This window comes from Neovison vison, chromosome 2, assembly GCF_020171115.1.
Source record: "Neovison vison isolate M4711 chromosome 2, ASM_NN_V1, whole genome shotgun sequence".
NCBI classification, from domain to species: Eukaryota; Metazoa; Chordata; class Mammalia; order Carnivora; family Mustelidae; genus Neogale; species Neogale vison.
In genome coordinates this window covers 4,352,977-4,366,114 of record NC_058092.1, presented here as the reverse complement: position 1 = coordinate 4,366,114, position 13,138 = coordinate 4,352,977, and the positions used below count along the sequence as shown (strand labels likewise).

General features: G+C 48.9%; 1 protein-coding gene across 9 annotated transcripts in view; it reads right to left on the bottom strand.

Annotated features, from left to right (window-relative positions):
* CAMTA1 (calmodulin binding transcription activator 1) overlaps window positions 1–10,825 on the bottom strand; it is an 817,260-nt gene extending 806,435 nt beyond the window's left edge. For all 9 annotated transcript variants that reach the window (XM_044237054.1, XM_044237053.1, XM_044237057.1 and 6 more), the window contains exon 1: window positions 10,716–10,825. In XM_044237054.1, coding sequence (XP_044092989.1) covers window positions 10,716–10,760 — 45 coding nt within the window. In that variant the 5' untranslated portion in view covers window positions 10,761–10,825. The remainder of the gene's footprint in view (window positions 1–10,715) is intronic.
* Between the last annotated feature and the right edge of the window lie 2,313 nt (window positions 10,826–13,138).

Sequence of the window (13,138 nt, the reverse complement as noted above, 5' to 3'; positions counted from 1 at the left end):
GCGGCAAGAACAGCAGGAATCCCACGGCAGCGGGGCTCCCTGGTGCGACCTGCCAGGTTCCCGGCTGCGAAGAGAAGAGCAAGAGCTGGGGGCCACCGGCGGGCGGGCGCTAAAAGCCACGCGGGACACCCAAAGCCTGTCGGAGCGGAGGGCTCATCTAGCAGTGCTCGGTCCGGGACACGGCGGGGCGCGGCCAGGCGGACAGCACGCGGTCCCCGCGCGGCCCCAGCGCTGACGTCAGAAGCCGGAAGTGTCCGTCAGTCCTGCAGCAGAACACAGTGGTGAACGTTAGGGAACGTCTGCAGAGACCCTCTGCCATGAGACACTCCTTTCTTCAACAGTATTTGCAATCAGATTCCGACATAGAAATTATATAGAAATCATTTTAAAATGTCTTAGTTCTGAGGGAAAATTATGATAAACACGAAGTCATCTTCAATGCTTGTTCACATCTACTTGCTCTTCTTCTCCTCGAGCACCTCAGGACAGAGGACGAAGCTCAACGAGAGACCACGCGTCTCTGCTCCCCGTCAGCCAGCGCGACCTAAAGGAGCCCAGAGCCAGCGAGGATGCGGGAGACGCCACCCCTGAGGAGCCACGGGGTTGAAGCCGCCGCCCCGGGAGCAGCACGAGGCGTCAGTCAAGATGGCCGCCGTCTGCCTCAGCCACTCCAACCACACGCTGCAGCCGAGCCACACGGGTTTCTAAATAAAACACGCTTTATTTCCAAAGCTTTCTTGGCAATTAAATATCTAGAAAGTCAACAAACCCCCGAGAAAGCAGAGAAAATGAACTTTCTGAAAGCTCACCATTCATCAACTACAGGAGGCTTGGAAGATGCCACACGCTGGAGGCTCAGCCTCAAACCCGGCCCTGCAGAGGAAAACCCCGAATAAGATTTCTGCAGGAACTGCTCCCTCGCAGTCCGAAATGACAAGCGGCGACCTCCCTGCAGGAGGACGGGGGGTCCACAGAGAGAGGGAGTCCCCCGGCGTGCGCTGGCCACCCGCGGGGAGAGGAGCCGGCCTCAGACCCCCTCCCCGGCGGGCCCGCGGGGCACAGAACAGCAGCTCCCGGCAGCGGCTGCAAAGCTAAGTCCCCGCAGCGGAGTTGCCGAAAATATTTCAAGAACAACAGCGCGCCCTCCTCCCCCGCCCCCCAAAAGCATCCAAACGCATTCCAGAAGCCTTCGGAGTAGAACCGAACTTAATGCCGGGCCTCACCTCTCTGCAACAGAGCCGATGCTCCGGTGCACCCGAGTCACCGCCGAAAACACGACTTTCTACCAAAGGAGCCGCAGCAGAGTGCGCCGAACTTCGGGGAGAGCCAAACTGTAGTGTCCGTGTGCTCACCACGCAGCTCACCCACAAAATCATGAGGCAATTAAACCGACTGTTTCTAGGTTTCAATCTGTTTCGCCAGAAACCCTGTCCAAGCTACACTGATGGAAATCAGCAGGAGCAACCAGAGCTCCATCAAAACGGCCCCGGATCTTATCTTCTGCGTTACCTTTTATCGCTGATTTATGGGCTGACTAATGGTAAACTGATTTGTGCAGGTGCCAGAAGTCAGCTCAGGAATACAAAACGAGAAAAGAGAGTTAGAAGAGCAAATTCATGAATGAAAATGCTGACGTCATAGTTCAGCTCCCAGTAGAGCTCAGGGGAGTCTGTGAAGAAACAGTGGACCTTTTGGGATGTTAAATCAGCACTCATTTAGGAAAGGAGATGAAAGAGAAGAAGCCCTTGCTCAGGACAGGGAGGAAGAAAAACAGAGAAAAAGAGAAAAAGCGGAACTGACCTTGTCCCCAGACCAAAAATGAAAACCGCACAATGTGTACGCCACAAACAAGCATAACTTCTAATCCATGGAACAGCTTCATGGTCTCCTTAAAAGTAGTATTTTGTAAAAATATGGTTAGCGCGTCTCTAAATAAGTAAAATACAGTCCCATCCCCACCTTAAATCTTCCTCCATCACATTCAAAAAAAGAGCACATGATAACAGTTTGAGTTCTTCACTGAAAACTACCTGGTACTGCCACACACCACACCTAATTTTAACCAATTCTGAATATAATGGGGTGGGACTCAATGACCTCAGGCAAGCTACTAGAATTTTTATGTGCGAGGGGGGAAAAAAACGCTTTTATCTAATGATGTAATATAAACTAATAAAAAAAGAGATTATAAAAATTTGATTTACTTAGAACTATTAAAAGCGGCTAGTGCTGTGGATTGTTCACATTTTTCATCTCTTGGCAGGGCTGAAAATACAACCAGTAATATAAACTTATGTAAAGTTTAGGCACGATTTCCCAAAATCCTTTTACTAAGGACCTGTAAGTCACTGATTCCTAGAAGCCTAACACTTCCCAGGAAATTTATTACATTATTACATCCTTAGAAAATAAGTGACCCCCAGATCCTTGGTAACCTCTGCAAAGCACAACACTACAAGGACATCCTCTCTTCCTTACCATTCATGTGGCTTAAAATAGCCATTCACCCAAAATGGGATTTTATTTTAAAATTTAAGCAATAAACAATTTTGCCAATAAACATTTTAAAAAGAAGATCTTATTAAGTTAAAATGCAAACATACCGGTTTTATCTGTAAATCTAAAATGTTAAAAGAGATCATCTCACATTTCCACCACAAATATCTTTGATAGAACATCACTACCCCCTTGTGGATTTGCAATAAAAAATCCTTATCTTTTATGTTCACTTTTTAAATATTTCATTCTGAACTTCCATTAAAGTTTACATTTTCTTCACTAAGGAGGGTTATTTTATTCCAATTACCTTTTAAAAAGAGAAAAAAAACACCCAACATTTTAAAATAATCAATCCCATCAGCTTCTTTACCTTCTAAGCATCTCCATGTTGGGGAGTACTCTTCAGACAAGAACTGTGTGTGCCAATTTCAACATGGTACCCATGCCAACACCTCATTTTCCCTTAGAATATCCAAAATTACACTTCCTATCATCACTGCAGATGATCTTCAATGATAAATGGGTAATCTCTTCAGTAGCACATCATTTTTCTATTTTATAATTTCACACTTTATACCAATTTCTTTTTATCGCTTCCAAATGGATCGATATCCAAGTACCCCAGAAAACCAATGGGGCACGTACATCCTCAGAAATAACTTTCAAGAATTAAAAACCAAATCTGAGTTTCAAAAGGATTAATTCTTGATTGTATTACTATACTTTCAAAAATGCTTCCTGGCACTCTAAATCAACTCCAATGAAGGGGGGAAAAAAAACAACAAAAAAAGATAACACCTGTTTTTCAAAACTAGAAAGAAAGGCTTTTTCTCTCTTTTTTAGTTGCAGTTGTATCTGCAGATCATTCTAATAAAACACACAGATACATCTTGTTAAACGCATACTGTAAAAAAGATTAAATAAACTTAAACATCTGGTTTATCACGTGTTACAGACACCAGGCTTCACTTAGAGTAGAAATTGTCTCTAAAGCAATGTGTCAGCTACAGAGTAAGCCTGAACCCTGCCTAGTCCCAGTGCCATTACTGGGCGTGAGCTCCCCATCTGCCCACAGACAGGGAACTCAAAAGTAAGAAAACAGTAACTTACTATTATTATGAGAAGTAAACCCCAGTTTTCGTTCCAATGGTTAGATGAAAATAATGGAGGAAAACAACCCATTTTGCAAGTGTTCTTAATACACTAACTAAATACACTATCTGTAACTAAATACACAATCTCACCTTGGGGACAGATAAGAAAAAAAACGAAAGATACAATGTGTGGTCTGCAGCTAACTGACTGAAAAAGTTATGTGTTTCAGAGGCTCTCTCACAAGGCTGCCCCAATGAATACTGTATACATAAAAAGCACCAATTAAGCAACACGTCCAAAGCTAGTGACACAAACTGTACAGCAGAGGCAGTCAGAGTTGGCCTTCACAGTTGGCTTTTTTGGGATTTTGTTATGATTGTGGTTTGGGGATTTTTTTTTTTGGCGGGGGAGGAGAGAAGGTAGGGGGAAAATACTTCAGATGACACTAGAAGTAAAATTAGTGGTGAGAGTAATGCCACTTAATTGGTCTCCAAGCAGTAAAGTATTTAAAACCATTAAGAACTCAGATCCAAACAGTTCTTCAAGACACATCATTTTGTACACTTGGAACTACAGGACCACACTGCAGAGAACAGACCGAGGAACACAGCCCCAGATCAGCACATCTCCCTCGCAGTCACTTTCTGGGAAGTCTCAGGCAAGGATATATTATGTGACTTGAAAGGCCTGGCTAAATCTGAAAAATAAATAAATAAATAAAACGTGACTGCACTTTCTCCAAATGAGTAAAGGACTCATGTATAAGAGAACATCCAACTCTATTAAGAATGACCAAAATACTAGGGTAAATGCAGAAGAATCATTTAAAAAATATCTCTGGCCATTCCGTCTTCTGACACGTCCATCAGTTTAAAGTAAATAAACAATCTTCTAAAAAAAGAGAGAGAGAGGAAAGGGAAGTAATATGGCTGACACTTGGCCTCTCTTTGCAATGGGGTACCTAGTATTTTTCAGTCCAGGGTAATGAGCTAAAAAAATGCTCAGGAAGCACTACCAATCCTTATCCAAGGAGGCCCATGACCTTCCACAAGCAATGGCGCTCAAAGCAGAAAGATGCAATATATCCGCAGAAATACACAGCCATCATACTGATGGCGGGGGAGAAAACACCTTTTACTTTGTCCCTCCATATACAAAATCAGGACTGCTGCCTACTGTCAACATATACAGAGAAACACTGTCCTTACCAACACATGCCAAATACCATGGGAAGGAAGACCATCCCATATGACAGAATAGCAACACATCTTAATGACAGGACTGATGGACACTATGTCCAAGGGTGGTACGAAATATAGGGATTGGATAATGTCTGGTCAACCTATATCCTGAACCTGATCGGGTGAACAAAAAAAAAAAAAAAAAAAGGCGGGGGGCGGGGGAGAAGAAGAAGAACAAGAGGAAGAAGGAGAGAAAGATTACACACTATAACCTGCAAAAGAGAGTGAATGACCATGCAACCCTATTCATGTCATGTGGACAAACAAGGAGACACAGGAACTCTCTCTAGTCTCACCCTCAAACACCAAAGACTACGGCTAATATGACAGTAACATTAGAAGACCCCCATTTCCTTGTGAATGAAGGTCCCAAATGAAGTAGTGTACTTGTTGGCTCTGCCCAAAGAAATTTATGATTATCAAGCCAAAGAGACAGAAGGAAAACTGGCTAAATGCAGCAAAAACAAATTTCCAAAATCCTACATGAGGAGTCCCAGATGCCAGAAGGACACAGTGTTTTACCCTGGGATGCCATGCACCTACAAATACTACTATCAACCCTGGCCTTGTGGCTTAACCCCATTTCATCCCTCTAGCCTTAGGGAGACAGAGTGACTGCCCCTTACTACAGGACAAAAGGACGGTGAGCATCACCCTTTAGTAAAGACAGAAAGACTACAAATACAATAGACCTGCAGGTACTTTTTTATAATAATAACAAGGACAATAAGGAAACTTCTTCATATGGGAAAGAAAAGGAGGTAGGACTTAGGTCATTTGGAACATCAAAAACAGGCAGGATAAGTGATTCTAGAAGATACAGAACATTTTAGAAAATGATCTGTTATAATGGAAACAAACATCACCTGTCACCACAAAAAAACCTTCAGTCATATATTCACATGAATAAAGGACACTGCCAAACCACATACTGTAACAACCCTAAACGAGAGTCTTAAGCGTGAAATACTAGAACTGGTTTCTACAAACAATGTGGAGGGGAAATCCGATTTAATACAGAATGAAAAAAAGTGCATTTCAGGTTAATTTTTTATTACTACTGTCATCATTCCGTATACCAAACCTACATCCAGAAATAATCAGAGGCAATTTACTCCCCCGAAAGACAAGACACAAATAAAAGTACCACAAAAGAAAGCATAAAGTATTAGAGGTCACATAATAAACAAAAGCAGTCATCATTTATATCAGATACCTAGCCTAAGAATGGTCACTACAATTAGGCATAAATTTAGATAGAACACTTGGCAGCAAAAATGTAACAGCATCTCCTACAGTTCTTACTATCTGAGGATATCAAACATACCAGTTTGTCCTAGGAGGAAATTATTTTTCTACCCCTTCCTCCTATAAAGGATGCATTTCATTTTATGTTCTACACAATACCTAGCACGTTCCATACAATACCTGGTATGCTGCTGTTCAAATGTTAAACAAGCATTCCAACCAAACGTCTATCTAAGTGACCTAAAAGTTAAGCCTAGCCATTTTAAAAGAAGACTGACCTTACTTTTTTCTACATGCACCCTACACACAGTCTGAGGGAAAGCTGTTAAATGCCTCTCACGCTGCCTTCCACCCACTCCAACACCCCCAGTCCTACAGGGAGGGGTAAGAGTTCAGTGGGATAGTACACCACTCGAGTATATTTTTGTAAGATTACAATCCAAACAATTAAAGTTCAGAAAAGAATTCCTTAAAAGAATATATGAAAAGACAAGCACAAGAGACCCTGAAATGTCATCTACCCTAAGAGACCTCAAGCAGTCACGCCCCACCACAGGTCCCTGTACAGAACAGACGCTCAGCGACCGTCTCCAGAATGAATGCGCCCAGTGATGGAACACGGGGGCCAAAACAGCTTCTCTCCAGAAGGACAAATTCAAAGGTCTCCCAAAGGAGTCAAAAGACACAACTACGAGGAGAAAGAAAGAGAATGTGAGAATCACCCTCTATTGCTTTTCCCAGAAGGAAATCGGGAAGAAGTACAACTGCACACAAGGAGGTATTTTCCTGAACGCTGGGAAGTGCGAAATGAAGAACAGCCCGCAGCAATGACGGAGTGGTTAAAAAAAAAAGTTAAACCACAAGATGGGCTATCTCAGAAGCAGTCAGAAAAACTGTAACCCCACCAGGCACATGTGCTACATCCAGCCCAAAAAGAGAACTAAAATAAGGCCACCTGACACTGAGCAGGCTACTTAAGAGGCGAAGCCCAAACACTGAAGAAATGGAAACACATGGGTAAGCAAGATGTATAAATACGTCTAGGAGAACAAGAGCAGCCCTACCCTTTCGGAAAGGAAACTCCAAACCAACCTGACCTTGAGTAGAGGCCGCTGTGCGCATGTCAACACCAGGAATCCGCTAACTGGTGAGACAGAGAAACCCAACATTTAGGAGTGGGAGAAGTCAAGTCTTCAAGAACACAAGGGAAGAGAGGTCCCTCTTAGGTCCCATAAGAGGTCTTTCTCTTACCCAACCTTTTCCGGAAAGCTGGAAAGAGAGTGATGTTCTAACAAAAAGATGTTAAGAAAGAAAAGTCCTTAAGAGAACCCATCCTGGCAGGCCTAACGCCCAGAGAACAGCGTGCAGTGGAAGAGGAAGAGGGAAAAGCTGATTTCCCGTAACCAATGGGGCGAATGACACGGAAAGCACAACCACATTTAACTCAGAGAAAAGAGTCCAACTTTACACACTAACCTCAAGTGTGTTCCCGTAACCCTTACATTGTCCTCCCACTGCCCGTTGTGCAGAACACCTGATTGGCAGAGGAGAGACCCAGAGAGGCAGTCGGCAGTAGGCGGAAGGACAGGAAAGGATCCACGACGGGAAGTGAGATGGGAACACTCACTCTCCTACGAACACCCCAACATCTACAGCAGGTACTCAACTCTCTTCTTCCAAAGGTCATTAATACCATACCCTAAAAATACACAATTCCATCAAGCTGAGTCTAGATACAGACACAGTAACAACAGTATAAAAACTTAGAAAAAAGGGAAATGGAGCTTAAAAGTGCTACTTTGGGGCAGTGGGTTTTATGCCCACTGGGTAACTCCGTATTACCTGAAGGGCAAAGTCTCGAAGTCAAAGCCTAATGCTGACCAATTCTCCAAATCCCCTGACCTCCCTTCCTTGGCACTCCAGGTGGAGATTCCTTGCTCCAAAAATGCTTAATGGTCCAAATGCTCAGTCTGACGAGCTCGTTGGGGAGGATGAGGCTCCACATTCAGCCTGACAAAAAGTAAGACTTTTTGCTGCTGAGTGACAGCGGCGAGCAGCCATTCTGAGCTCAGGGAGGGGGGTGGGGCCCTTCAGGAGGCTCCACCATGGCCCTGCCCCAGAGCCAAACCTGCAAACTGTGATACTCAGGACAAACCTGGACAACAGCCCCTCCCACCCTTCACGTGTCACAGGCCTTCCCAAAGGTACCTTTTCCTAAAGTGTATAGTCTCTCTCAATTACTTAAATGGCCAAAATAAAACAGCGACATATTTATGGCTGCTCATTCCTAGTTCTGTCACAGAAACACATATTCTCATCCCCTCCTATGGATGCCCCAAATACATGAAACCTCTTTCCCATACCCAGCAGTAAAGACATCAAGAAGAGAACTTTTCACCCTACGAAAAATCCAGCAGAGAATACTGCCCCTGAATTCAGAATGCCTAAGTTGTGCATCGGCAAGGCTGTACACTTCTTGTATTCGGGGACTTGGTGAACGTTCAGGATGTCATTCTGCTTATTCAGTACAGTACAAATGACAAATGAGAGAGTGGTAAAAATTGGCCATTTATCAATGAGCTTTCTGATTCTTCTAAACCTGAAGAGTTACCAACAACAGTAATATATATTCATACTGGTACACGTCAAGGTCCCTACGTACACGGAGAATGCAGAGCTAGCCATGTAACCCTTCCAACTTACAGTGTGTAAGTGACAGATGTGACTTTGTCTTTTAATGCATACCTACATGTGTATATATACAAACAAATGCATGGCATCGTGGTTTTCGCCAAAAGAGAACCAGAGCAGCAAAAAAAAAAAATAGAAAGCACCCAAATTTTCCCTTCACCTGAAAGCTACAAGATTAAAAAAAAAAAAAAAAAGTTCAGATCCCATGAGACAACACGAGGCCAAAGGAAGGTTCTAGTACAACAAGAAGCACACTAGCAACCCCTTCCCGAACGGCACGTGGGCGACATGAGTGTCTACACTCCCTTTTCTAGATGGAAAGGCATATGGCTTCTTCTTACCCAGCCAACATGAATACAATTTAAGAAAATCAGAAAAAGTCAAGGTAACAGGCTCACTAAATATGGCTGACTGGGAAACAGAAGCCATAAGGAGGATATGGGTTCTCTTAAAAAAGAAATGGGAAGTTTATTTCCAGGGAAGGTTCAAAAACTCTTGAATGCAGGATGTACAAAGTCAGGTTCTTACTGCACAGAAGACAGTGATGGGAACACCAAAAAACAAGGGCACAAGACCACATTCTTGGTGGGGAAGCATCAACTGGTGAACGCTGTCCCTACCTCAGAGGCAAGAGTGAAATGGAAGCAAAAACGGATCCTTGGGTGATCACCATATCCCGCTCTTACCCAAGTACTAGGCACAATGGAAGCCCTGCCCTACATCTGATCAGGGCCCCTAGCCTCACCCAGACAAGAAACTCTGAGGACAGAGAACATGTTAGGGGCGCTAGCCAAATGGGGAAAGGAGCACTAGAATGTCCAGTTTCTCCCCTAAGAAAAAGAGGGCAACTCAAAGGGTATTCAGGAAATGAGCTCACCCTAACCCGGGAAAGTGTGCAGAGAGTATGCCTAATCTGTAAGAAGTATCTGCTTTCCTATTTAGAAATGACTTCAGAGCTGCCCAGGCCCCCACTATCCCCTGGGTGAGAGAAGAACAGGGGGAGCCCGAGTCCCCTTGTCCTGGCTAAAGGGTCAGTAGATGGTGTGCGGAGGCCCCAAAAGATTGCAGAGAAGACAGGAGGTTGAGACAGACCCCTCTGCCAAAGAAGGATCAGGGTCACAGAAGGTAAAGGGCAAGGGAGTATGGAGAGCCTCACTTGCCATAGAAACGGAGACCCCACCCTCCTGGCTGTGAGGGGTGCAAGGGCAGGAGTAGCATGGGAACGGCTGCTAGGGGCGGGGATGCTGCGCAGGCCCCCTTCCCAGGCAGGGAAGGGGGAGGGGTCACACGAGGCCCTTCTGCCCGGGGACGCTCAGGAGGGGGTCCCCCTGGCGGGGAGAAGCACGGGGACCCCTGCCGTTCTGGGAGGCGCCCACGGGGCTCCAGGGTGATGCTGGACGGAGTCCGCCTGGCCCTGCCACCCGAGAGCCACCGGCGGCGGGGCTGAGCGCCGACCGTGCCCCCGACGAGGACCGGCCCGGGGCAGCAGGGCGCGGGGCCGGAGGGGGCCTGAGGCGGATAAACTTTCCGCCCCGCGGCCCCCACCGGGCCCGGCTCGGGGGGCGGGGGCCGCGCCGGGCCCGGGAGCGGCGGGGATGCCCGGTCCGGGTGGGGGAGGCGCCGGCCCTCCCTCCGCCGGCTCCTCCTCCTCGCTGGGCCCGGCCCCCGCCCGCCGGCCCCCCGCCCCTCCGGCCCCAGCCCGCCCCCGGGTGGGGGTGTGCGGCGCCGCGCTCCGCCGCCCGGCGAGTCACCTCAGGACCCGGCCGCGCTCCGCCCCCCCACCCACCGCCCCCTCCCCGGCCCGGGGCGCCCGCCCGCCCGCCGCCGCCGCCGCCGCGCCCCCGCGCTCCCGCCCGGCGCCGCCGATGCCCGGGATGTCCGGCGGGGCCGGGTCCCGCCGCCCGCCGCGCCGTCCCCGGCCCCTCACGCGCCGGCTCTTACCTTCCGGCTTGTTTTCGGCAGCCATTTCCCCTCCGCGCGCCACATCCTCCTCCTCCTCGCGACCGGGACCCCGAGCGCGCGCCTCGTACCGCCGCCGCCGCCGGCCCAGCCACCCCGCCGCCGCCGCGCACCCGCCCTGGCCCCGCCCCGCGGCCCACGCACTGCGCCTGTTGGGCCGTGAGCCTGCCACTCATAGTGCCCGCCACCAATCGCCCCGCACCAGGGGTCTCACTACTCTCCGGGAGGAGCGTCCTATCCGCCCGGCCCATTGGCTGGTCACCACCCAACGGAATGAAAGGATTGGTCAAGAACCAACGCCCCCTCCCCACCCACTCCCAGGAAAGCCCGCCTTCCAGATCTAAACAAAGCTTCCCAGTGGCCAGAACCGGAAAGAACTGCCCAGTTAGGACAGAGCCGACACGGAATATTTCCTCGAGGCCGAGACGTGGCGCTTTGATTGGGCGTTACTACAGTGTTTCCCAGGCCGTCCAGACCAATCAAAGGGGGTTCCCGGAACTCGGGAGCGGCGAAGGGAAGCCCCGCCCCCGAGCGTGACCGTCAGGAGGAAGGCGCTCGCTCATTGGCGCGCTGGGGCTTTTCCCGCGTGCTCCCGGGGCTGAAGGACGTTCCCGGGGAAGCCGCTGCCGGCGCGTGGGGTCCCTGTGGCAGTGGAGGACGCGGCGGGATCTCCGGAATCCCTCGGCCTGCCGCCGCCCGGCGGCAGCGGGGCCTGGGCCCCGGGGCGGAGGTCGGCCGGGCGTCGTGCTCGGAGACGGCCGGCCCGGGAGTCCGGGCGTCGCTGCCGGCCGTGGGGGAGGGGCGCGTCTCTCCAGGCCCCGCCCCTACCCCCAACCCCCCCCCCCGGCCCCGGCCCCGGCGCCCCGCCCCCCACCCCGGGCGCCCGCGCCGCCGCGGCCCCTCACGCGGGTGCCCGGGCCGCCCGTGCCCGCCGGTGCCCGCCTTCCGCTGCCCGCCTCCGGTGTGCTCCGCTGTCCCCTTTTCTAGCGGCTTAAAATACTGAAACTTTATTTTGGTCACGTTGGCCATGTGACCCGCAGAGCCGATGACTCATAAGTGCCTGTCCCAGGATGAGGCCGCCGGAGGCAATCTCGGAGCAGCGCCGGCCGGGAGGGCGACACAGGCCGAGTCTCCTTCCGTCCCGGGCGCACGGTCGGGGCTCTTCCCCGCGAAGCCGCCGCCGCACGCGCGCCGCTGGGAGGCCCGCCTGGAAGAGGTCGGGAGCCTCCTGCGGGGGACGGACGCGCCGCCGCGGCTGCCCTGCAAGTCCGAGTCCGCCCCGCGCTCCGGCGCTGGGTGCACGGAGCGGCCCGGAGCCGCGCGAGGTGGCCGGGAGGGAGAGGCCTCGGGCCGGAGAAATTCAGCACCGGCGCACGTGGGCAGGCGGTGCCAGAAACAAAGGAGAGGGCAGACACCTCCGAGTTAGAGGGGGGAGAAAAGTTGCAGAAGCCGCAGAACTCCAGCCCCTCTGGGTGCGTCTTGTGTGGTTGGCAGCGGGAACGTCTCCTCCCTCCGCTGTGCGGAATCCGCGCAAGGTCCCCGTTGGAGGATTTGGGCGTTAAGATCTGAATGTCAAAGTGAATTCTGTGCCGGTCCTAACAACATGCGTTCTTTTCCTAGTGTTCACAAGTACCCAAATCTCAAGTTTTCCAGAAATAAAGATGTCCCAAAAGAATGTTTTGTATTAGACACTCGCTCTTCAACAAACGTTAATTTCATGAGCTTCAAAAAATGCAAAATTTTGACAACTAGGGTACAATACTTTATCAATCGACATTCTTAATAGTACCTATGTTGACGATTGGGGTAGTGAAACGTTCCTGAAAGCGCTGGTGGCATTGAAAATTAGTATAACCCTTTTGAAAAGCAATTTTACTGTAGGTATTAAAAGCCACAAAAAACGTCTGCATCTTTTGACCCAGTAATCTTACTTCTGGGAATCTATTCTAAGGAAATAACACTAAATGCCAAAAAAACTGTATGTGTGAAGGTACTCACAGGATCACTGTATTTATTACAACAACAATCTGGAAGCATCCTAAGCATGCTAATGTTGGATATTTACTTAGGACTTTGGGTTAGGGCCACGGGATGGATATGCAGTCACAAACATCAAAAAGAAAAACTTAACCATTGCTACGTAAGGGAAAAAAAAATTCAAAATTATGATGTTCATTTATTATATATGGTATGCTACTAGCTCAAAAAAACTGTATTTTATTAAAAAACTGATACAAAATACACCCAAGACATAATATTAGGCTGATGGGGAGTTTTGTTTTCTACTGTCCCTATTTTCCATAATATAGTCATAACTATACAGCTTTTTTTTTTTTTAAGATTTTGTTTATTTATTTGACAGAGACACAGCGAGAGAGGGAGCACAAGCTGAGGGAGTGGGAGAG